The 25,000-nt window shown below is 50.8% G+C and overlaps 7 protein-coding genes across 7 annotated transcripts in view; all 7 read left to right on the top strand.

Moving 5' to 3' along the window:
- Positions 1-10,081, top strand: part of LOC138194876 (FRAS1-related extracellular matrix protein 1-like) — a 51,516-nt gene extending 41,435 nt beyond the window's left edge. The window contains 12 exon segments of the mRNA XM_069143896.1: positions 1-350; positions 2,812-3,013; positions 3,348-3,492; positions 3,572-3,701; positions 4,261-4,333; positions 5,149-5,298; positions 5,399-5,739; positions 6,200-6,244; positions 6,409-6,537; positions 6,966-7,084; positions 7,222-7,307; positions 7,414-10,081. The exon segment at positions 1-350 is cut by the window's left edge and continues 71 nt beyond it. Coding sequence (XP_068999997.1) covers positions 1-350; positions 2,812-3,013; positions 3,348-3,492; positions 3,572-3,701; positions 4,261-4,333; positions 5,149-5,298; positions 5,399-5,739; positions 6,200-6,244; positions 6,409-6,537; positions 6,966-7,084; positions 7,222-7,307; positions 7,414-7,589 — 1,946 coding nt within the window. The 3' untranslated portion in view covers positions 7,590-10,081.
- Positions 10,082-10,793: 712 nt separating this feature from the next.
- Positions 10,794-13,072, top strand: LOC138194881 (snaclec 5-like). Its single transcript, XM_069143900.1, has 6 exons — positions 10,794-11,195; positions 11,568-11,612; positions 11,783-11,911; positions 12,362-12,480; positions 12,618-12,703; positions 12,810-13,072. Exons 1-6 carry the CDS (start codon positions 11,076-11,078, stop codon positions 12,983-12,985), a joined length of 675 nt encoding a protein of 224 aa, XP_069000001.1. The 5' UTR covers positions 10,794-11,075; the 3' UTR covers positions 12,986-13,072.
- Positions 13,073-13,240: 168 nt separating this feature from the next.
- Positions 13,241-15,371, top strand: LOC138194891 (neoverrucotoxin subunit alpha-like). Its single transcript, XM_069143910.1, has one exon. The coding sequence runs from the start codon at positions 14,206-14,208 to the stop codon at positions 14,848-14,850; it is 645 nt and encodes a 214-aa protein (XP_069000011.1). The 5' UTR covers positions 13,241-14,205; the 3' UTR covers positions 14,851-15,371.
- Positions 15,372-16,083: 712 nt separating this feature from the next.
- On the top strand, positions 16,084-18,469 carry LOC138194886 (snaclec 5-like). Its single transcript, XM_069143904.1, has 6 exons — positions 16,084-16,485; positions 16,858-16,902; positions 17,073-17,201; positions 17,648-17,766; positions 17,904-17,989; positions 18,096-18,469. Exons 1-6 carry the CDS (start codon positions 16,366-16,368, stop codon positions 18,269-18,271), a joined length of 675 nt encoding a protein of 224 aa, XP_069000005.1. The 5' UTR covers positions 16,084-16,365; the 3' UTR covers positions 18,272-18,469.
- Positions 18,470-19,392: 923 nt separating this feature from the next.
- LOC138194890 (neoverrucotoxin subunit alpha-like) lies at positions 19,393-20,659 on the top strand. Its single transcript, XM_069143909.1, has one exon. It carries the CDS (start codon positions 19,494-19,496, stop codon positions 20,136-20,138), a length of 645 nt encoding a protein of 214 aa, XP_069000010.1. The 5' UTR covers positions 19,393-19,493; the 3' UTR covers positions 20,139-20,659.
- A 712-nt stretch (positions 20,660-21,371) lies between these two features.
- Positions 21,372-23,616, top strand: LOC138194882 (snaclec 5-like). Its single transcript, XM_069143901.1, has 6 exons — positions 21,372-21,773; positions 22,146-22,190; positions 22,361-22,489; positions 22,906-23,024; positions 23,162-23,247; positions 23,354-23,616. The coding sequence occupies exons 1-6, from the start codon at positions 21,654-21,656 to the stop codon at positions 23,527-23,529; spliced, it is 675 nt and encodes a 224-aa protein (XP_069000002.1). The 5' UTR covers positions 21,372-21,653; the 3' UTR covers positions 23,530-23,616.
- Positions 23,617-23,801: 185 nt separating this feature from the next.
- LOC138194889 (neoverrucotoxin subunit alpha-like) overlaps positions 23,802-25,000 on the top strand; it is a 2,144-nt gene continuing 945 nt past the window's right edge. Inside the window, exon 1 of the mRNA XM_069143908.1 lies at positions 23,802-25,000. This exon is cut by the window's right edge and continues 945 nt beyond it. Within this exon, the coding sequence (XP_069000009.1) occupies positions 24,780-25,000 (221 nt within the window). The 5' untranslated portion in view covers positions 23,802-24,779.

The raw sequence follows: 25,000 nt of genomic DNA, 5'->3' as shown, positions 1-25,000 counted from the left end.
TCCCACCGACCCTCCACCGGAACACCGGCCTCCGGCTGCAGGACGTCTCCACGGCGACCATCACCGCCGACCGGCTGCAGCTCACCGACCCCGACACCGCCACCGCCAACCTGAGCTACGTGGTCACCCAGCCGCCGCGCTACGGGAAGCTGCTGGTGGGTGGAGACCCGCTGTCCTCGCCGCCCAGGTTCTCCCAGACGGACGTGAATGAGCTGAACTTGGTTTACCGACACGACCCGAGCAGCCCAGCCCAGATCGACAGGTTCTACTTCCTGCCGAGTGATGGAACCAACAGAGGGTACCTGGAGTTTGGACAGCTGAGGGAGGAGCCTGCTGTGTTTAACATCCAGGTGAGTCAGGAGCACACCTGTCAGTCACACTGAGAATCAACAGGATGTACACCTCAGGAACAGGAAGTACACCATAGCAACAGGAAGTAACAGGAAGCACACCATAGCAACAGAATTTACACCTCAGCAACAGGAAGCACACCGTAGCAACAGGAAGTACACCATAGCAACAGGAAGTACACCTCAGGAACAGGAAGTACACCATAGCAACAGGAAGTAACAGGAAGCACACCATAGCAACAGGATATACACCTCAGCAACAGGAAGTACACCTCAGCAACAGGAAGTACACCATAGCAACAGGATGTACACCTCAGCAACAGGAAGGACACCATAGCAACAGGAAGCACACCATAGCAACAGGAAGTAACAGGAAGCACACCGTAGCAACAGGAAGTACACCTTAGGAACAGGAAGTAACAGGAAGCACACCGTAGCAACAGGAAGTACACCATAGCAACAGGAAGTAACAGGAAGCACACCATTGCAACAGGAAGTAACAGGAAGCACACCATTGCAACAGGAAGTAACAGGAAGCACACCGTAGCAACAGGAAGTACACCTCAGGAACAGGAAGTAACAGGAAGCCCTGGTCAGAGTCCGGTCAGTCCGGTTCTGTCAGAGCTGCTGGAGTTCTGCAGGTTTGTGGTTCTGGTCTGATGAGGTAATGTGAGGATGATGCTGTCGACTTTCAGGTGAACGATGAAGAACTGATAAATATTTGAAGCAGAGCAGCAGGTGAGGCCTCCCCCCACCACCACCCCCACCCGGCCCCTCCCCCAATCACATGTTACCTGCTCACACAGCAGCCAGGTGGTGAACACCTCCGTCCTGAGCCTCTGAGACTCTGTGGGCTGTTGTGATTGGACAGTGTGTGTGTGTGTGTGTGTGTGTGTGTGTGTGTGTGTGTGTGTGTGTGTATGTGTCTGTGTGTGTGTGTGTATGTGTGTGTGTGTGTGTGTGTGTGTGTGTGTGTGCATATGTGTGTGTGTGTGTGTGTGTGTGTGTGTGTCTGTCTGTGTCTGTGTGTGTGTGTATGTGTGTGTGTGTATGTGTCTGTGTGTGTGTGTGTGTGTGTGCATATGTGTGTGCATATGTGTGTGTGTGTGTGTGTGTGTGTGTGTGTGTGTGTGTGCATGTGCATATGTGTGTGTGTGTGTGTGTGTGTGTGTGTATGTGTGTGTGTGTGTGTGTGTGTGTGTGTGTGTGTGTGTGTGTGTGTGTGCATATGTGTGTGCATATGTGTGTGTGTGTGTGTGTGTGTGTGTGTGTGTGTGTGTGTGTGTGTGTGCGTGTGTGTGTGTGTGTGTGCGTGTGTCTTCATAAATATTTGAGGATCTTCGGTTCATCGCTGCCTGAAAAGATTAAAAAAAAGGAAGTAAAAATAAAAACCAGTGAGATCGTTACAATATAAATAATACAGTAAATATAAACAACAGGAAGTTTTACCGTCAGATCTAAATCTGACCTAAATCACACACAACACACGTGTGTGTGACCTGTGAACTCCACTTCCTGTTTATATCACCATTTCTGATGTCTTTTCAGAATAAAGCTCCAGAGAAACACAGTTCAGAAGTCCCCTGAGAATCTGTCTGATTTTAAGTTTCCTTCAGTTTCACAGCGATCTGTGATGTTGGTCTGAACTCCCATGATGCACTGCAGCCAGGAGCTACACACACACACTTCTGCTTTACTTTACAACATGTGAACAAATGCAGGCAATAAAATGCTGTGTGTGTTCATAGGTTGAGACACTATGAAGCTGCTCGTCTTCATCAATAACTTGAATTGTTTTGTCTGTTAATCGTAAAGATTAAAAACCACAGGAAGTGAAATTAACTGAGCAGATGACTGACAGAAGAGCTCCTCACCAGCTGATCCTTCCACAGGCCTTCAGTGACACCTAGTGGCAGCAGGGTGGAACAGCACCTGATGGATGGTCCTGCAGGAAGCTGTCTGTCTGCCTGTCTGTCTGTCTGCCTGCCTCTCTGCCTGTCTCTCTGCCTGTCTGTCTGCCTGCCCGTCTGCCTCTCTGCCTGTCTCTCTGCCTGTCTGTCTGCCTGCCCGTCTGCCTCTCTGCCTGTCTCTCTGCCTGTCTGTCTCTCTGTCTGTCTCTCTGCCTGTCTGCTTCTCTGCCTGTCTCTCTGTCTGTCTGCCTGCCTGTCTGTCTCTGTCTATCTCTCTGCCTGTCTGTCTCTCTGCCTGTCTGTGAACAAAATAAAAGGAACAAACTGAAACACATGAAGACATTTTTTAGTTTCAAAAAATAAAAAGGAAGTTTTTCTGAAAAGTTTAAAGACACAAGATTTTTTCTTCACAAACTTAAAGAAGTTTCTTCTTTCTTCTTGACTGACAGATTTCATTTAATATAGAAATACCTCAAAAAGCATCAGCAGTCTGAAACACTTGAGTCTGTCCGATGTTCGAGCTCGTTCGTTAACGTGCGTGCTGCGTTCAGGTGTATCGGGCCGACCGGACGCCTCCCCGTCTGACCACCAGGGGGAGCCCCAGCACCGTGGTGGATCTGGGCGGCGGCCGCTTCGGCATCTTCATCACCAACAAACACCTGCAGGCCTCTGACTCCGACAGCCCCGCTGAGCAGGTGGAGTTCTCCGTCAGCAGACCGCCTCTCTTCGGGTACCTGGAGAACGCTGCCACAGGTAGACTCGGGCTCCGCCCCCTTAAATCCAACCTCCCTCAGTGAGTCACAATCTGCTGTCTTCCTGTCAATCACTCCTTCTTATTAATTAAACAGGAAACTTAACATCATCACGTTCTGTCTCATTAAACAGATATTCATCGAAATCATGAAATACAAAACTTCCTATTATTTTACTTTCTTTTGTAATTTCAATTTTAGATTTAATAATTCTGGTTCGGTAAATTCAAATTCAGACTTTGAATCTGATAATTCTGACTTTTATTTCGTAGTTGAGACTTTTATTCTGGTGTTGATCTGAGAAGTGATTTCAGTACTTCCTGTTTCCTGTCCAGGAGCGTCCATCCGGGGTCGGTTCGTCCAGCGCGACGTGGACCGGCGCTCCGTCCTCTTTGTCCTCCCGGCTGACGACGAGGTGACGGACGACAGCTTCGAGTTCCGGCTCAGCGACCCGGCAGGAAACACGGCACCGCCTCAGACGTGGGTTTCTGGTTCTGAGCTGCTCACCTGGTTCAGACCGTCTGTCCTCCGTCCTTCATGTCCCCCGTGTCTCCTGCAGATTGGACCTGTCCTGGTCCCGGGTGGAGCTGTCTGTCTCCTGCTACAGAATCTGTGAGACGGCCGGGACGCTGCAGATCCAGATCCAGCGCAGTGGGAGGAGCCTCGATCCGGCCTACGTCAGCATCCAGGTGAGGCCGGCTGGTCCCGTGTGGGAGGAGCTTCATTCACAGCTCACAGGCAAATATTAAATATTAAATATAAACAAACACAAATATAAATAAACAAACAGGAAAACAATCCAAACAAACAGAAAGAAAAAGAGAAATGAAACTAAATAGATTAAATAAATCATAAAGGGCAGCACGGTGGTGCAGTGGTTAGCACTGTCGCCTCACAGCAAAAAGGTTCCGGGTTCGAATCCGGTCCTGGGCCTTTCTGTGTGGAGTTTGCATGTTCTCCCTGTGCTTGCGTGGGTTCTCTCCGGGTTCTCCGGCTTCCTCCCATCATCCAAAAACATGCACCTCAGCTCAGGTTACCTGGCGCCGCGCTAGTGGCAGCCTGCTGCAGCAGCTCCCCCCTGAGAGCCGCCGCCCCCCCCCCCCCCCCCCCCCCCCGCTGTAGCGAAGACATTTCCCCTCAGGGATTAATAAAGTGAAATAAAAAATTAAAGAAAGAAAGATGGAATTATGAGTATCTCTCCCGTCTTCCCCCGTCCTCACCCGGCTGTGGTTGTTATTGTTTGTGCAGGTGGAGGAAGGTTCAGCCAAACCGGGCCGAGACTTCAGTCACAGCTCCTCCGGACTGATCCAGTTTGATCCAGGTGTTCTATTATTATTATTATTATTATTGTTGTTGTTGTTGTTGTTGGTGTAGTTGAAAGGTGTGAGAATAAGTGTGTGTGTGTGTGTGTGTGTGTGTGTACTTTCTGCTCACAGGTCAGTTCTTGTACACACACACACACACACACACACCTGCTTTACAGGCACGTCCACAACAAGGGCTGTGATTGGCTGATTCTTTCAGTCCTGCTGATTCTGATCCGCTTCATCAGTAATGGTTCCACAGAGACTGGCCAGCTGGGCCAGGTCTGGACCTCCTCCCTGTCTCTGGCTGCCCTCCTGCTGACCTCCTTCCTGTCTCCTGCTGACCTCCTCCCTGTCTCCGGCTGACCTCCTGCTGACCTCCTCCCTGTCTCCTGCTGACCTCCTCCTCCCTGTCTCCTACTGTCCTCCTGCTGACCTCCTCCCTGTCTCCTGCTGTCCTCCTCCCTGTCTCCTGCTGTCCTCCTGCTGACCTCCTTCCTGTCTCCCGCTGACCTCCTCCCTGTCTCCTGCTAGACCTCCTCCCTGTCTCCTGCTGACCTCCTCCCTGTCTCCTGCTGTCCTCCTGCTGACCTCCTCCCTGTCTCCTGCTGTCCTCCTCCCTGTCTCCTGCTGTCCTCCTGCTGACCTCCTTCCTGTCTCCTGCTGACCTCCTCCCTGTCTCCTGCTAGACCTCCTCCCTGTCTCCTGCTGACCTCCTTCCTGTCTCCTGCTGTCCTCCTGCTGACCTCCTCCCTGTCTCCTACTGTCCTCCAGCTGACCTCCAGCTGACCTCCTCCCTGTCTCCGGCTGACCTCCTCCCTGTCTCCTGCAGGAGTGAACCTGAAGACGTGGAGCATCCAGCTGGTTGACGACGGTCTGGAGGAGAACCACGAGACGTTCATGGTCTCCCTGAAGAAGCCGAGGAACGCAATGCTGGGTCGGAGGAGGTCCTCCAGGGTGGAGATCCTGGAGCCCAGAGGAGGTGCTGAACCGGTTCTGACCAAAGTTCTTCAGCTCTCCTCATCGACGTCTTCGAATCAGAGGAAACTGAAACCAGCTGATTCACTGTTTCGGTCTCTCAGGACGCTGCAACCCAGACGACCTGAAGGTGGAGAAGGACCAGCGGCCTCCTCCTCCTTGTCCTCCTCTTCCTCCTCCTCCTCCTCCTCCTCGTCTGCCTGATCCTCCCCAGCTGCAGGAGGAGGAGGAGGACCTCGTCACCGACATCGAGGCGGAGCTGCTGTGGGAGAACCAGCCCGACCCTTCCCGAGGAGACGTCCCGAACCGCCGGCCCAACCAGGACGATGGGGGAGAGAGGGCACGGGACCAGACCGCCCCCAGCTACGGCCACGCCCCCAGCTACGGCCACGCCCACAGGGCTGGTGCTGGCAGCAGTGGAAGGCTCAAACATGGAGGATTGAAGGTGAGTGTTTCTCACTGATTAAAGGACCGAACTTGGAGAACCCTAATGTTCTCTGATGTTCTGATGTTCTCTGATGTTCTGATGTTCTCTGATGTTCGAATGTTCTCTGATGTTCGAATGTTCTCTGATGTTCTGATGTTCTCTGATGTTCTAATGTTCTCTGATGTTCTAATGTTCTCTGATGTTCTGATGTTCTAATGTTCTCTGATGTTCTGATGTTCTCTGATGTTCTAATGTTCTCTGATGTTCTAATGTTCTCTGATGTTCTGATGTTCTAATGTTCTCTGATGTTCTAATGTTCTCTGATGTTCTGATGTTCTAATGTTCTCTGATGTTCTGATGTTCTCTGATCTAATGTTCTCTGATGTTCTAATGATCTCTGATCTAATGTTCTCTGATGTTCTCTGATGTTCTGATGTTCTCCGTCTGTGTTTCTGTCTGTCAACTTGTGTCTGTTCAGGTTCTTCTGTCGGCAGAGAGAACGTCTGAGCAGAACGTCTGGACGGTAAGATTCAGTTCATCAGAGACCCACTGAACACGCTGAGGTAATGACTCCTCCTCTTCTTCCTCCTCCTCCTCCTCCTCCTCCTCCTCTTCCTCCTCCTTCTCCTTCTCCTCCTCTTCCTCCTCCTCCTCTTCCTCCTCCTCTTCCTCCTCCTCCTCCATCAGTTCCACAGTCTGACTCCTCTCCGGCTGGAGGAGCTGCAGCCTGGTGATTCTCAGAGTCGCCTCCCGCAGGAGCTTCGGGTCGGAGATGCTCCTCACATGGATCATTCAGAACTGAGACAGCAGCGCAAGGTACACACACACACACACACACACACACACACACACACACACACACACACACACACACACACACACACACACACACAGACAGACACACACACAGACACACACACAGACACACACACATACACATACACACACACACAGACACACACACAGACACACACACACACACACACAGACACACACAGACACACACAGACACACACACATACACACACACACAGACACATACACACACAGACACACACACACAGACACAGACAGACACACACACACACACACACAGACACATACACACACACACAGACACACACACACAGACACACACACACAGACACAGACAGACACACACACACACACACACACACACTCACACATGTTACGTCTGCAGCTTGTCCAAGGCTCTGACCTCTGACCTCTGACCTCTGTTTCAGACGGGGAGGTCGGTCAGCAGCTCGTGTGCTGACGGTTGGACTCATTACAGGAAACGCTGCTACACGGTGAGCTCGTCTGTGGCCAGCTGGGCCAGCGCCGAGCGGACCTGCTCTCTGCTGTGAGTACCCGGGTCCAGACAGTGTTCTGATGGTGTTCTGGTCCAGATGGTGTTCTGGTCCGGGTCCAGACAGGTTCTGGTCCAGACGGGTTCTGGTCCAGACGGTGTTCTGACATCGGTTCTCTGAACCTCCACAGGTTAAACAGCAGCCTGATCAGCGTTCGCTCCAGAAGAGACGTCAGCTGGTTCTGGCGGTTGGCCGGGAAGCAGCCCTTCTGGATCGGTGCGTTTCCTTTGGTTCTGATCCGTCCACTTCCCTCTGCTCCAATTAAAGGTTCTCATCAGAATCGATCTGCTGGTTTAATGGACCTGTCCTCGGTGTCCCTCAGGTCCGTCCGGAGGTCCTGGTCTCTGGACGTGGGCCGCCGGTCCCTCGTCGGACTCCGAGCGGCCCGACGGCGGTTCTGACTGCGTCCTGGTCGAAGGTCCCAGAAGGATCTCCAGCAGCTGCTCGGCCGAAACTCAACACGCCTTCATCTGTTCATCGCCGGCTCGCGCTCGCTGAGCTGCTCGCCGTCGTCACGGCGACGCTCGTCATGTTTACTGTCACGCTGCTCTGAACATTAAAACTCAATAAACTGAAGGAAGGAAATCTGGACTTTCTGTTTTCTACACAAACTGGTTCTGATGCAGAAGTTTCAGCTGCAATACCACCGAGGACCACTAGAGGTCGGCTCCAAAAAGCCTCACAGTGTGTGTGTGTGTGTGTGTGTGTGTGTGTGTGTGTGTGTGTGTGTGTGTGTGTGTGTGTGTGTGTCTGTGTGTGTGTCTGTGTGTGTGTCTGTCTGTGTGTGTGTGTGTGTGTGTGTGTGTGTGTGTGTGTGTGTGTGTGTGTGTGTGTGTGTGTGAAACGAGCCTTCCTCTTTCACCTCCTCCTTCTCTCAGCTTCCCTCAAAGACACCACCTGAACTTCATCTCTGTGATTCATGAGGTGAAACAGGAGCGGGCCTGTCCTGAAGGAACGTGGTCTGACAGGCCAGTCCAGTTTTTAGGGTGCGAAGCTCTGTTGTTTTTCCAAGGAATTATTTTTCTCTTTCCTTATTATTCTTACGTAAAGTGATTTTCCTTCTTAGAGGCTTTATCATATTCAAAAACTCATCAAAGTAGAAACACATTTGTCTCCCGGCGAAAAATTTCTAATTCTAGTGGAGTCGTGAGTGGGCGTGACCAAACGGCTCGAGAGCGCCCCCTACAGAGATGCCCCGGCGGCCACATTTACCTAAATTCACCAAATCCGGTGGACACACAAAAAAGTTACATTGCACCGTTACGTCAACTGGACAGGAAGTCCACCATTTTGAATTTAGTCGCCATTTTGGGCGATTCTGACACGTTGTACTTTGTCGAACTCCTCCGAGGGATTTTGTCCGACCGACTTGAATTTCGGTTCTCTGGATAGAAAACATGTTTGGGATTAAAAGTTGTATAAATAATTCGTTTTCATCGATGTGTGTGCCCGTGAGAGGCGGCCATTTTGAGGTCTCGCCATGAAACTAGGAGTTGCTTTAAATCGTATGTACATGGACCGACCTTCTCCAAACATCACAGGTATGATAACAGCCCCGCCCTGAAGACCCCTGTGGGGGAATATTCTCTCATAGTCATAGCGCCCCCTGTTGGCCACTGGAAATGACACTTTTCATACTTTCACATTCTACGTCGAGCTGGTTGATCCCATGAACGTAAAGTCGGGTCACAACAACCTAAACATGTAGTTGATGATATATTGAGACGTTCGTTCGACTTTGTCAATGGGCGTCGCCGTGACGATGCGGCAAAGTTGGATGTCTCGCCGTGACACAGGAAGTTGGTGTTTAAGGTTTGAAACCTCATGAAATGTGTCACATACATCCGGCGTGGTGAGACGATACATCTGACGTGTTTTGCGAGTGGGCGTGGCCAAACGGCTCGCCAGCGCCCCCCGCTGGACCCAAACACAGCCAACAACCACGTCCTTCTGTCCGACGACAACAAGAAGGTGACATATGGAGAGGATCAAGGCTACCCTGACAACCCCGCGAGGTTTGGCAAACATCCTCAGGTGCTGTGCAGAGAGGGTCTGAGTGGACAGCATTACTGGGAGGTAGAGCGGAGTGACCTGTATGTTGAACACTTGGGTGTTGCTGTTGCATATAAAGGAATCGACAGGAAACAAGACAGTAAGGTCTCTGCATTTGGAAATAATGATTTGTCCTGGTACCATGGTCTCTGGTCTTTTCCCAAAGAGGATGGCACTGGGTACAACACTGGTTTAAGTGCATGGCATGAAAATAAAATGACCAGTCTCTGCTATGTTGGCTGGAAACGTGTTGGGGTTTATCTAAACTGGCCTGCTGGCACGCTGTCTTTCTACCAGGTGTGTTCTGACACACTGACTCACCTGTACACTTTCCGTAACCGGTTCTCTGAGCCGCTGTATCCGGCCTTCTGGCTTGCAAAGCCTGGTAACTACGTGACCTTGTGCCCGGTAGAATAAGACCAGACTGACTATCATGGCGTGAACGTTAGTCAGCAGTTGTTCATGAACGAGGCCTTTGAATGACTTTCTTTATTATTAAATGCTTCTTAACGCTTCACAACCCAACTTCATCTCCACTGGTCTCATCTCGCGCTCTTTAATCCGCTCGTCTGATCTGATCAAACTGGGACAGCATCAGCTGGTTCTGTTTATACTCGTACACGTATGTGTTGGATGATTTGATTGTTGTATAACGTTGATGAGGCAGATCAGGGTTTAAACTTCTCGAAATGCTTTAAGATAAACTGTCTGTAAACACACGTCGCTGACAGAAATATTTCCTTTACCATCTTTATCGGCTCATTAATGTGTAACTGGTTTATGTTTAAAATATAATGAATATTGTGATGGATTTATCTAGAAAATGTTAAACATGAGGGTGCATTTATTCTGGGAAAGTTGGGATAAAACAACAGATAGAAGTTGTTCAGTTGCTGTAACTCTTCTCATGTTAAACACTCAATAAAGTGAAAGCCTGATTTGAACACACTGAAGCTGTTTAATTATTTCACGTTGTTTAAACGGAGCACTATGAAGCAAATATTGTGTGAAAAAGAAAATCATTAATTCAGCTTGAGTTCATTGATGTTAGGTTAGGTTAGGTAGTTACTTTATTAATGCCCGAGGGGAAATTTTTTCGCTACCTCCTTCCTGTCTCCTGCTGACCTCCTGCTGACCTCCTTCCTGTCTCCTGCTGACCTCCTCCCTGTCTCCTGCTGTCCTCCTGCTGACCTCCTTCCTGTCTCCTGCTGACCTCCTCCCTGTCTCCTGCTGTCCTCCTGCTGACCTTCTTCCTGTCTCCTGCTAACCTCCTCCCTGTCTCCTGCTGACCTCCTCGCTGTCTCCGGCTGACCTCCTCCCTGTCTCCTGCTGTCCTCCTGCTGGCATCCTCCCTGTCTCCTGTTGACTTCTTGCTGACCTCCTCCCTGTCTCCTACTGTCCTCCAGCTGACCTCCGGCTGACCTCCTCCCTGTCTCCGGCTGACCTCCTGCTGACCTCCTCCCTGTCTCCTGCAGGAGTGAACCTGAAGACGTGGAGCATCCAGCTGGTTGACGACGGTCTGGAGGAGAACCACGAGACGTTCATGGTCTCCCTGAAGAAGCCGAGGAACGCAGTGCTGGGTCGGAGGAGGTCCTCCAGGGTGGAGATCCTGGAGCCCAGAGGAGGTGCTGAACCGGTTCTGACCAAAGTTCTTCAGCTCTCCTCATCGACGTCTTCGAATCAGAGGAAACTGAAACCAGCTGATTCACTGTTTCAGTCTCTCAGGATGCTGCAACCCAGACGACCTGAAGGTGGAGAAGGACCAGCGGCCTCCTCCTCCTTCTCCTCCTCCTCCTCCTCGTCTGCCTGATCCTCCCCAGCTGCAGGAGGAGGAGGAGGACCTCGTCACCGACATCGAGGCGGAGCTGCTGTGGGAGAACCAGCCCGACCCTTCCCGAGGAGACGTCCCGAACCGCCGGCCCTACCAGGACGATGTGGGGGGGGAGGGCACGGGACCAGACCGCCCCCAGCTACGGCCACGCCCCCAGCTACGGCCACGCCCACAGGGCTGGTGCTGGCAGCAGTGGAAGGCTCAAACATGGAGGATTGAAGGTGAGTGTTTCTCACTGATTAAAGGACCGAACTTGGAGAACCCTAATGTTCTCTGATGTTCTGATGTTCTCTGATGTTCTCTGATGTTCTAATGTTCTCTGATGTTCTGATGTTCTAATGTTCTCTGATGTTCTAATGTTCTCTGATGTTCTAATGTTCTCTGATGTTCTGATGTTCTCTGATGTTCTAATGTTCTCTGATGTTCTAATGTTCTCTGATGTTCTGATGTTCTAATGTTCTCTGATGTTCTGATGTTCTCTGATCTAATGTTCTCTGATGTTCTAATGATCTCTGATCTAATGTTCTCTGATGTTCTCTGATGTTCTGATGTTCTCCGTCTGTGTTTCTGTCTGTCAACTTGTGTCTGTTCAGGTTCTTCTGTCGGCAGAGAGAACGTCTGAGCAGAACGTCTGGACGGTAAGATTCAGTTCATCAGAGACCCACTGAACACGCTGAGGTAATGACTCCTCCTCTTCTTCCTCCTCCTCCTCCTCCTCCTCCTCCTCCTCCTCTTCCTCCTCCTTCTCCTTCTCCTCCTCTTCCTCCTCCTCCTCTTCCTCCTCCTCTTCCTCCTCCTCCTCCATCAGTTCCACAGTCTGACTCCTCTCCGGCTGGAGGAGCTGCAGCCTGGTGATTCTCAGAGTCGCCTCCCGCAGGAGCTTCGGGTCGGAGATGCTCCTCACATGGATCATTCAGAACTGAGACAGCAGCGCAAGGTACACACACACACACACACACACACACACACACACACACACACACACACACACACACACACACACACACACACACACACAGACAGACACACACACAGACAGACACACACACAGACACACACACAGACACACACACATACACATACACACACACACAGACACACACACAGACACACACACAGACACACACACACACACACACAGACACACACAGACACACACACATACACACACACACAGACACATACACACACAGACACACACACACAGACACAGACAGACACACACACACACACACACAGACACATACACACACACACAGACACACACACACAGACACACACACACAGACACAGACAGACACACACACACACACACACACACACTCACACATGTTACGTCTGCAGCTTGTCCAAGGCTCTGACCTCTGACCTCTGACCTCTGTTTCAGACGGGGAGGTCGGTCAGCAGCTCGTGTGCTGACGGTTGGACTCATTACAGGAAACGCTGCTACACGGTGAGCTCGTCTGTGGCCAGCTGGGCCAGCGCCGAGCGGACCTGCTCTCTGCTGTGAGTACCCGGGTCCAGACAGTGTTCTGATGGTGTTCTGGTCCAGATGGTGTTCTGGTCCGGGTCCAGACAGGTTCTGGTCCAGACGGGTTCTGGTCCAGACGGTGTTCTGACATCGGTTCTCTGAACCTCCACAGGTTAAACAGCAGCCTGATCAGCGTTCGCTCCAGAAGAGACGTCAGCTGGTTCTGGCGGTTGGCCGGGAAGCAGCCCTTCTGGATCGGTGCGTTTCCTTTGGTTCTGATCCGTCCACTTCCCTCTGCTCCAATTAAAGGTTCTCATCAGAATCGATCTGCTGGTTTAATGGACCTGTCCTCGGTGTCCCTCAGGTCCGTCCGGAGGTCCTGGTCTCTGGACGTGGGCCGCCGGTCCCTCGTCGGACTCCGAGCGGCCCGACGGCGGTTCTGACTGCGTCCTGGTCGAAGGTCCCAGAAGGATCTCCAGCAGCTGCTCGGCCAAAACTCAACACGCCTTCATCTGTTCATCGCCGGCTCGCGCTCGCTGAGCTGCTCGCCGTCGTCACGGCGACGCTCGTCATGTTTACTGTCACGCTGCTCTGAACATTAAAACTCAATAAACTGAAGGAAGGAAATCTGGACTTTCTGTTTTCTACACAAACTGGTTCTGATGCAGAAGTTTCAGCTGCAATACCACCGAGGACCACTAGAGGTCGGCTCCAAAAAGCCTCACAGTGTGTGTGTGTGTGTGTGTGTGTGTGTGTGTGTGTGTGTGTGTGTGTGTGAAACGAGCCTTCCTCTTTCACCTCCTCCTTCTCTCAGCTTCCCTCAAAGACACCACCTGAACTTCATCTCTGTGATTCATGAGGTGAAACAGGAGCGGGCCTGTCCTGAAGGAACGTGGTCTGACAGGCCAGTCCAGTTTTTAGGGTGCGAAGCTCTGTTGTTTTTCCAAGGAATTATTTTTCTCTTTCCTTATTATTCTTACGTAAAGTGATTTTCCTTCTTAGAGGCTTTATCATATTCAAAAACTCATCAAAGTAGAAACACATTTGTCTCCCGGCGAAAAATTTCTAATTCTAGTGGAGTCGTGAGTGGGCGTGACCAAACGGCTCGAGAGCGCCCCCTACAGAGATGCCCCGGCGGCCACATTTACCTAAATTCACCAAATCCGGTGGACACACAAAAAAGTTACATTGCACCGTTACGTCAACTGGACAGGAAGTCCACCATTTTGAATTTAGTCGCCATTTTGGGCGATTCTGACACGTTGTACTTTGTCGAACTCCTCCGAGGGATTTTGTCCGACCGACTTGAATTTCGGTTCTCTGGATAGAAAACATGTTTGGGATTAAAAGTTGTATAAATAATTCGTTTTCATCGATGTGTGTGCCCGTGAGAGGCGGCCATTTTGAGGTCTCGCCATGAAACTAGGAGTTGCTTTAAATCGTATGTACATGGACCGACCTTCTCCAAACATCACAGGTATGATAACAGCCCCGCCCTGAAGACCCCTGTGGGGGAATATTCTCTCATAGTCATAGCGCCCCCTGTTGGCCACTGGAAATGACACTTTTCATACTTTCACATTCTACGTCGAGCTGGTTGATCCCATGAACGTAAAGTCGGGTCACAATAACCTAAACATGTAGTTGATGATATATTGAGACGTTCGTTCGACTTTGTCAATGGGCGTCGCCGTGACGATGCGGCAAAGTTGGATGTCTCGCCGTGACACAGGAAGTTGGTGTTTAAGGTTTGAAACCTCATGAAATGTGTCACATACATCCGGCGTGGTGAGACGATACATCTGACGTGTTTTGCGAGTGGGCGTGGCCAAACGGCTCGCCAGCGCCCCCCGCTGGACCCAAACACAGCCAACAACCACGTCCTTCTGTCCGACGACAACAAGAAGGTGACATATGGAGAGGATCAAGGCTACCCTGACAACCCCGCGAGGTTTGGCAAACATCCTCAGGTGCTGTGCAGAGAGGGTCTGAGTGGACAGCATTACTGGGAGGTAGAGCGGAGTGACCTGTATGTTGAACACTTGGGTGTTGCTGTTGCATATAAAGGAATCGACAGGAAACAAGACAGTAAGGTCTCTGCATTTGGAAATAATGATTTGTCCTGGTACCATGGTCTCTGGTCTTTTCCCAAAGAGGATGGCACTGGGTACAACACTGGTTTAAGTGCATGGCATGAAAATAAAATGACCAGTCTCTGCTATGTTGGCTGGAAACGTGTTGGGGTTTATCTAAACTGGCCTGCTGGCACGCTGTCTTTCTACCAGGTGTGTTCTGACACACTGACTCACCTGTACACTTTCCGTAACCGGTTCTCTGAGCCGCTGTATCCGGCCTTCTGGCTTGCAAAGCCTGGTAACTACGTGACCTTGTGCCCGGTAGAATAAGACCAGACTGACTATCATGGCGTGAACGTTAGTCAGCAGTTGTTCATGAACGAGGCCTTTGAATGACTTTCTTTATTATTAAATGCTTCTTAACGCTTCACAACCCAACTTCATCTCCACTGGTCTCATCTCGCGCTCTTTAATCCGCTCGTCTGATCTGATCAAACTGGGACAGCATCAGCTGGTTCTGTTTATACTCGTACACGTATGTGTTGGATGATTTGATTGTTGTATAACGTTGATGAGGCAGATCAGGGTTTAAACTTCTCGAAATGCTTTAAGATAAACTGTCTGTAAACACACGTCGCTGACAGAAATATTTCCTTTACCATCTTTATCGGCTCATTAATGTGTAACTGGTTTATGTTTAAAATATAATGAATATTGTGATGGATTTATCTAGAAAATGTTAAACATGAGGGTGCATTTATTCTGGGAAAGTTGGGATAAAACAACAGATAGAAGTTGTTCAGTTGCTGTAACTCTTCTCATGTTAAACACTCAATAAAGTGAAAGCCTGATTTGAACACACTGAAGCTGTTTAATTATTTCACGTTGTTTAAACGGAGCACTATGAAGCAAATATTGTGTGAAAAAGAAAATCATTAATTCAGCTTGAGTTCATTGATGTTAGGTTAGGTTAGGTAGTTACTTTATTAATGCCCGAGGGGAAATTTTTTCGCTACCTCCTTCCTGTCTCCTGCTGACCTCCTGCTGACCTCCTTCCTGTCTCCTGCTGACCTCCTCCCTGTCTCCTGCTGTCCTCCTGCTGACCTCCTTCCTGTCTCCTGCTGACCTCCTCCCTGTCTCCTGCTGTCCTCCTGCTGACCTTCTTCCTGTCTCCTGCTAACCTCCTCCCTGTCTCCTGCTGACCTCCTCGCTGTCTCCGGCTGACCTCCTCCCTGTCTCCTGCTGTCCTCCTGCTGGCATCCTCCCTGTCTCCTGTTGACTTCTTGCTGACCTCCTCCCTGTCTCCTACTGTCCTCCAGCTGACCTCCGGCTGACCTCCTCCCTGTCTCCGGCTGACCTCCTGCTGACCTCCTCCCTGTCTCCTGCAGGAGTGAACCTGAAGACGTGGAGCATCCAGCTGGTTGACGACGGTCTGGAGGAGAACCACGAGACGTTCATGGTCTCCCTGAAGAAGCCGAGGAACGCAGTGCTGGGTCGGAGGAGGTCCTCCAGGGTGGAGATCCTGGAGCCCAGAGGAGGTGCTGAACCGGTTCTGACCAAAGTTCTTCAGCTCTCCTCATCGACGTCTTCGAATCAGAGGAAACTGAAACCAGCTGATTCACTGTTTCAGTCTCTCAGGATGCTGCAACCCAGACGACCTGAAGGTGGAGAAGGACCAGCGGCCTCCTCCTCCTTCTCCTCCTCCTCCTCCTCGTCTGCCTGATCCTCCCCAGCTGCAGGAGGAGGAGGAGGACCTCGTCACCGACATCGAGGCGGAGCTGCTGTGGGAGAACCAGCCCGACCCTTCCCGAGGAGACGTCCCGAACCGCCGGCCCTACCAGGACGATGTGGGGGGGGAGGGCACGGGACCAGACCGCCCCCAGCTACGGCCACGCCCCCAGCTACGGCCACGCCCACAGGGCTGGTGCTGGCAGCAGTGGAAGGCTCAAACATGGAGGATTGAAGGTGAGTGTTTCTCACTGATTAAAGGACCGAACTTGGAGAACCCTAATGTTCTCTGATGTTCTGATGTTCTCTGATGTTCTCTGATGTTCTAATGTTCTCTGATGTTCTGATGTTCTAATGTTCTCTGATGTTCTAATGTTCTCTGATGTTCTAATGTTCTCTGATGTTCTGATGTTCTCTGATGTTCTAATGTTCTCTGATGTTCTAATGTTCTCTGATGTTCTGATGTTCTAATGTTCTCTGATGTTCTGATGTTCTCTGATCTAATGTTCTCTGATGTTCTAATGATCTCTGATCTAATGTTCTCTGATGTTCTCTGATGTTCTGATGTTCTCCGTCTGTGTTTCTGTCTGTCAACTTGTGTCTGTTCAGGTTCTTCTGTCGGCAGAGAGAACGTCTGAGCAGAACGTCTGGACGGTAAGATTCAGTTCATCAGAGACCCACTGAACACGCTGAGGTAATGACTCCTCCTCTTCTTCCTCCTCCTCCTCCTCCTCCTCCTCCTCCTCCTCTTCCTCCTCCTTCTCCTTCTCCTCCTCTTCCTCCTCCTCCTCTTCCTCCTCCTCTTCCTCCTCCTCCTCCATCAGTTCCACAGTCTGACTCCTCTCCGGCTGGAGGAGCTGCAGCCTGGTGATTCTCAGAGTCGCCTCCCGCAGGAGCTTCGGGTCGGAGATGCTCCTCACATGGATCATTCAGAACTGAGACAGCAGCGCAAGGTACACACACACACACACACACACACACACACACACACACACACACACACACACACACACACACACACACACACACAGACAGACACACACACAGACAGACACACACACAGACACACACACAGACACACACACATACACATACACACACACACAGACACACACACAGACACACACACAGACACACACACACACACACACAGACACACACAGACACACACACATACACACACACACAGACACATACACACACAGACACACACACACAGACACAGACAGACACACACACACACACACACAGACACATACACACACACACAGACACACACACACAGACACACACACACAGACACAGACAGACACACACACACACACACACACACACTCACACATGTTACGTCTGCAGCTTGTCCAAGGCTCTGACCTCTGACCTCTGACCTCTGTTTCAGACGGGGAGGTCGGTCAGCAGCTCGTGTGCTGACGGTTGGACTCATTACAGGAAACGCTGCTACACGGTGAGCTCGTCTGTGGCCAGCTGGGCCAGCGCCGAGCGGACCTGCTCTCTGCTGTGAGTACCCGGGTCCAGACAGTGTTCTGATGGTGTTCTGGTCCAGATGGTGTTCTGGTCCGGGTCCAGACAGGTTCTGGTCCAGACGGGTTCTGGTCCAGACGGTGTTCTGACATCGGTTCTCTGAACCTCCACAGGTTAAACAGCAGCCTGATCAGCGTTCGCTCCAGAAGAGACGTCAGCTGGTTCTGGCGGTTGGCCGGGAAGCAGCCCTTCTGGATCGGTGCGTTTCCTTTGGTTCTGATCCGTCCACTTCCCTCTGCTCCAATTAAAGGTTCTCATCAGAATCGATCTGCTGGTTTAATGGACCTGTCCTCGGTGTCCCTCAGGTCCGTCCGGAGGTCCTGGTCTCTGGACGTGGGCCGCCGGTCCCTCGTCGGACTCCGAGCGGCCCGACGGCGGTTCTGACTGCGTCCTGGTCGAAGGTCCCAGAAGGATCTCCAGCAGCTGCTCGGCCGAAACTCAACACGCCTTCATCTGTTCATCGCCGGCTCGCGCTCGCTGAGCTGCTCGCCGTCGTCACGGCGACGCTCGTCATGTTTACTGTCACGCTGCTCTGAACATTAAAACTCAATAAACTGAAGGAAGGAAATCTGGACTTTCTGTTTTCTACACAAACTGGTTCTGATGCAGAAGTTTCAGCTGCAATACCACCGAGGACCACTAGAGGTCGGCTCCAAAAAGCCTCACAGTGTGTGTGTGTGTGTGTGTGTGTGTGTGTGTGTGTGTGTGTGTGTGTGTGTGAAACGAGCCTTCCTCTTTCACCTCCTCCTTCTCTCAGCTTCCCTCAAAGACACCACCTGAACTTCATCTCTGTGATTCATGAGGTGAAACAGGAGCGGGCCTGTCCTGAAGGAACGTGGTCTGACAGGCCAGTCCAGTTTTTAGGGTGCGAAGCTCTGTTGTTTTTCCAAGGAATTATTTTTCTCTTTCCTTATTATTCTTACGTAAAGTGATTTTCCTTCTTAGAGGCTTTATCATATTCAAAAACTCATCAAAGTAGAAACACATTTGTCTCCCGGCGAAAAATTTCTAATTCTAGTGGAGTCGTGAGTGGGCGTGACCAAACGGCTCGAGAGCGCCCCCTACAGAGATGCCCCGGCGGCCACATTTACCTAAATTCACCAAATCCGGTGGACACACAAAAAAGTTACATTGCACCGTTACGTCAACTGGACAGGAAGTCCACCATTTTGAATTTAGTCGCCATTTTGGGCGATTCTGACACGTTGTACTTTGTCGAACTCCTCCGAGGGATTTTGTCCGACCGACTTGAATTTCGGTTCTCTGGATAGAAAACATGTTTGGGATTAAAAGTTGTATAAATAATTCGTTTTCATCGATGTGTGTGCCCGTGAGAGGCGGCCATTTTGAGGTCTCGCCATGAAACTAGGAGTTGCTTTAAATCGTATGTACATGGACCGACCTTCTCCAAACATCACAGGTATGATAACAGCCCCGCCCTGAAGACCCCTGTGGGGGAATATTCTCTCATAGTCATAGCGCCCCCTGTTGGCCACTGGAAATGACACTTTTCATACTTTCACATTCTACGTCGAGCTGGTTGATCCCATGAACGTAAAGTCGGGTCACAATAACCTAAACATGTAGTTGATGATATATTGAGACGTTCGTTCGACTTTGTCAATGGGCGTCGCCGTGACGATGCGGCAAAGTTGGATGTCTCGCCGTGACACAGGAAGTTGGTGTTTAAGGTTTGAAACCTCATGAAATGTGTCACATACATCCGGCGTGGTGAGACGATACATCTGACGTGTTTTGCGAGTGGGCGTGGCCAAACGGCTCGCCAGCGCCCCCCGCTGGACCCAAACACAGCCAACAACCACGTCCTTCTGTCCGACGACAACAAGAAGGTGACATATGGAGAGGATCAAGGCTACCCTGACAACCCCGCGAGGTTTGGCAAACATCCTCAGGTGCTGTGCAGAGAGGGTCTGAGTGGACAGCATTACTGGGAGGTAGAGCGGAGTGACCTGTATGTTGAACACTTGGGTGTTGCTGTTGCATATAAAGGAATCGACAGGAAACAAGACAGTAAGGTCTCTGCATTTGGAAATAATGATTTGTCCTGGTACCATGGTCTCTGGTCTTTTCCCAAAGAGGATGGCACTGGGTACAACACTGGTTTAAGTGCATGGCATGAAAATAAAATGACCAGTCTCTGCTATGTTGGCTGGAAACGTGTTGGGGTTTATCTAAACTGGCCTGCTGGCACGCTGTCTTTCTACCAGGTGTGTTCTGACACACTGACTCACCTGTACACTTTCCGTAACCGGTTCTCTGAGCCGCTGTATCCGGCCTTCTGGCTTGCAAAGCCTGGTAACTACGTGACCTTGTGCCCGGTAGAATAAGACCAGACTGACTATCATGGCGTGAACGTTAGTCAGCAGTTGTTCATGAACGAGGCCTTTGAATGACTTTCTTTATTATTAAATGCTTCTTAACGCTTCACAACCCAACTTCATCTCCACTGGTCTCATCTCGCGCTCTTTAATCCGCTCGTCTGATCTGATCAAACTGGGACAGCATCAGCTGGTTCTGTTTATACTCGTACACGTATGTGTTGGATGATTTGATTGTTGTATAACGTTGATGAGGCAGATCAGGGTTTAAACTTCTCGAAATGCTTTAAGATAAACTGTCTGTAAACACACGTCGCTGACAGAAATATTTCCTTTACCATCTTTATCGGCTCATTAATGTGTAACTGGTTTATGTTTAAAATATAATGAATATTGTGATGGATTTATCTAGAAAATGTTAAACATGAGGGTGCATTTATTCTGGGAAAGTTGGGATAAAACAACAGATAGAAGTTGTTCAGTTGCTGTAACTCTTCTCATGTTAAACACTCAATAAAGTGAAAGCCTGATTTGAACACACTGAAGCTGTTTAATTATTTCACGTTGTTTAAACGGAGCACTATGAAGCAAATATTGTGTGAAAAAGAAAATCATTAATTCAGCTTGAGTTCATTGATGTTAGGTTAGGTTAGGTAGTTACTTTATTAATGCCCGAGGGGAAATTTTTTCGCTACCTCCTTCCTGTCTCCTGCTGACCTCCTGCTGACCTCCTTCCTGTCTCCTGCTGACCTCCTCCCTGTCTCCTGCTGTCCTCCTGCTGACCTCCTTCCTGTCTCCTGCTGACCTCCTCCCTGTCTCCTGCTGTCCTCCTGCTGACCTTCTTCCTGTCTCCTGCTAACCTCCTCCCTGTCTCCTGCTGACCTCCTCGCTGTCTCCGGCTGACCTCCTCCCTGTCTCCTGCTGTCCTCCTGCTGGCATCCTCCCTGTCTCCTGTTGACTTCTTGCTGACCTCCTCCCTGTCTCCTACTGTCCTCCAGCTGACCTCCGGCTGACCTCCTCCCTGTCTCCGGCTGACCTCCTGCTGACCTCCTCCCTGTCTCCTGCAGGAGTGAACCTGAAGACGTGGAGCATCCAGCTGGTTGACGACGGTCTGGAGGAGAACCACGAGACGTTCATGGTCTCCCTGAAGAAGCCGAGGAACGCAGTGCTGGGTCGGAGGAGGTCCTCCAGGGTGGAGATCCTGGAGCCCAGAGGAGGTGCTGAACCGGTTCTGACCAAAGTTCTTCAGCTCTCCTCATCGACGTCTTCGAATCAGAGGAAACTGAAACCAGCTGATTCACTGTTTCAGTCTCTCAGGATGCTGCAACCCAGACGACCTGAAGGTGGAGAAGGACCAGCGGCCTCCTCCTCCTTCTCCTCCTCCTCCTCCTCGTCTGCCTGATCCTCCCCAGCTGCAGGAGGAGGAGGAGGACCTCGTCACCGACATCGAGGCGGAGCTGCTGTGGGAGAACCAGCCCGACCCTTCCCGAGGAGACGTCCCGAACCGCCGGCCCTACCAGGACGATGTGGGGGGGGAGGGCACGGGACCAGACCGCCCCCAGCTACGGCCACGCCCCCAGCTACGGCCACGCCCACAGGGCTGGTGCTGGCAGCAGTGGAAGGCTCAAACATGGAGGATTGAAGGTGAGTGTTTCTCACTGATTAAAGGACCGAACTTGGAGAACCCTAATGTTCTCTGATGTTCTGATGTTCTCTGATGTTCTCTGATGTTCTAATGTTCTCTGATGTTCTGATGTTCTAATGTTCTCTGATGTTCTAATGTTCTCTGATGTTCTAATGTTCTCTGATGTTCTGATGTTCTCTGATGTTCTAATGTTCTCTGATGTTCTAATGTTCTCTGATGTTCTGATGTTCTAATGTTCTCTGATGTTCTGATGTTCTCTGATCTAATGTTCTCTGATGTTCTAATGATCTCTGATCTAATGTTCTCTGATGTTCTCTGATGTTCTGATGTTCTCCGTCTGTGTTTCTGTCTGTCAACTTGTGTCTGTTCAGGTTCTTCTGTCGGCAGAGAGAACGTCTGAGCAGAACGTCTGGACGGTAAGATTCAGTTCATCAGAGACCCACTGAACACGCTGAGGTAATGACTCCTCCTCTTCTTCCTCCTCCTCCTCCTCCTCCTCCTCCTCCTCCTCTTCCTCCTCCTTCTCCTTCTCCTCCTCTTCCTCCTCCTCCTCTTCCTCCTCCTCTTCCTCCTCCTCCTCCATCAGTTCCACAGTCTGACTCCTCTCCGGCTGGAGGAGCTGCAGCCTGGTGATTCTCAGAGTCGCCTCCCGCAGGAGCTTCGGGTCGGAGATGCTCCTCACATGGATCATTCAGAACTGAGACAGCAGCGCAAGGTACACACACACACACACACACACACACACACACACACACACACACACACACAGACAGACACACACACAGACACACACACAGACACACACACAGACACACACACATACACATACACACACACACAGACACACACACAGACACACACACAGACACACACACACACACACACAGACACACACAGACACACACACATACACACACACACAGACACATACACACACAGACACACACACACAGACACAGACAGACACACACACACACACACAGACACATACACACACACACAGACACACACACACAGACACACACACACAGACACAGACAGACACACACACACACACACACACACACTCACACATGTTACGTCTGCAGCTTGTCCAAGGCTCTGACCTCTGACCTCTGACCTCTGTTTCAGACGGGGAGGTCGGTCAGCAGCTCGTGTGCTGACGGTTGGACTCATTACAGGAAACGCTGCTACACGGTGAGCTCGTCTGTGGCCAGCTGGGCCAGCGCCGAGCGGACCTGCTCTCTGCTGTGAGTACCCGGGTCCAGACAGTGTTCTGATGGTGTTCTGGTCCAGATGGTGTTCTGGTCCGGGTCCAGACAGGTTCTGGTCCAGACGGGTTCTGGTCCAGACGGTGTTCTGACATCGGTTCTCTGAACCTCCACAGGTTAAACAGCAGCCTGATCAGCGTTCGCTCCAGAAGAGACGTCAGCTGGTTCTGGCGGTTGGCCGGGAAGCAGCCCTTCTGGATCGGTGCGTTTCCTTTGGTTCTGATCCGTCCACTTCCCTCTGCTCCAATTAAAGGTTCTCATCAGAATCGATCTGCTGGTTTAATGGACCTGTCCTCGGTGTCCCTCAGGTCCGTCCGGAGGTCCTGGTCTCTGGACGTGGGCCGCCGGTCCCTCGTCGGACTCCGAGCGGCCCGACGGCGGTTCTGACTGCGTCCTGGTCGAAGGTCCCAGAAGGATCTCCAGCAGCTGCTCGGCCAAAACTCAACACGCCTTCATCTGTTCATCGCCGGCTCGCGCTCGCTGAGCTGCTCGCCGTCGTCACGGCGACGCTCGTCATGTTTACTGTCACGCTGCTCTGAACATTAAAACTCAATAAACTGAAGGAAGGAAATCTGGACTTTCTGTTTTCTACACAAACTGGTTCTGATGCAGAAGTTTCAGCTGCAATACCACCGAGGACCACTAGAGGTCGGCTCCAAAAAGCCTCACAGTGTGTGTGTGTGTGTGTGTGTGTGTGTGTGTGTGTGTGTGTGTGTGTGTGTGTGTGTGTGTGTGTGTGTGTGTGTGTGTGAAACGAGCCTTCCTCTTTCACCTCCTCCTTCTCTCAGCTTCCCTCAAAGACACCACCTGAACTTCATCTCTGTGATTCATGAGGTGAAACAGGAGCGGGCCTGTCCTGAAGGAACGTGGTCTGACAGGCCAGTCCAGTTTTTAGGGTGCGAAGCTCTGTTGTTTTTCCAAGGAATTATTTTTCTCTTTCCTTATTATTCTTACGTAAAGTGATTTTCCTTCTTAGAGGCTTTATCATATTCAAAAACTCATCAAAGTAGAAACACATTTGTCTCCCGGCGAAAAATTTCTAATTCTAGTGGAGTCGTGAGTGGGCGTGACCAAACGGCTCGAGAGCGCCCCCTACAGAGATGCCCCGGCGGCCACATTTACCTAAATTCACCAAATCCGGTGGACACACAAAAAAGTTACATTGCACCGTTACGTCAACTGGACAGGAAGTCCACCATTTTGAATTTAGTCGCCATTTTGGGCGATTCTGACACGTTGTACTTTGTCGAACTCCTCCGAGGGATTTTGTCCGACCGACTTGAATTTCGGTTCTCTGGATAGAAAACATGTTTGGGATTAAAAGTTGTATAAATAATTCGTTTTCATCGATGTGTGTGCCCGTGAGAGGCGGCCATTTTGAGGTCTCGCCATGAAACTAGGAGTTGCTTTAAATCGTATGTACATGGACCGACCTTCTCCAAACATCACAGGTATGATAACAGCCCCGCCCTGAAGACCCCTGTGGGGGAATATTCTCTCATAGTCATAGCGCCCCCTGTTGGCCACTGGAAATGACACTTTTCATACTTTCACATTCTACGTCGAGCTGGTTGATCCCATGAACGTAAAGTCGGGTCACAATAACCTAAACATGTAGTTGATGATATATTGAGACGTTCGTTCGACTTTGTCAATGGGCGTCGCCGTGACGATGCGGCAAAGTTGGATGTCTCGCCGTGACACAGGAAGTTGGTGTTTAAGGTTTGAAACCTCATGAAATGTGTCACATACATCCGGCGTGGTGAGACGATACATCTGACGTGTTTTGCGAGTGGGCGTGGCCAAACGGCTCGCCAGCGCCCCCCGCTGGACCCAAACACAGCCAACAACCACGTCCTTCTGTCCGACGACAACAAGAAGGTGACATATGGAGAGGATCAAGGCTACCCTGACAACCCCGCGAGGTTTGGCAAACATCCTCAGGTGCTGTGCAG

This window comes from Embiotoca jacksoni, unplaced genomic scaffold (genome assembly GCF_022577435.1).
Source record: "Embiotoca jacksoni isolate LCO1_2020_lvr unplaced genomic scaffold, fEmbJac1.0.p SCAF_116, whole genome shotgun sequence".
NCBI classification, from domain to species: Eukaryota; Metazoa; Chordata; class Actinopteri; family Embiotocidae; genus Embiotoca; species Embiotoca jacksoni.
This window is presented reverse-complemented; position numbering and strand designations above follow the sequence as displayed.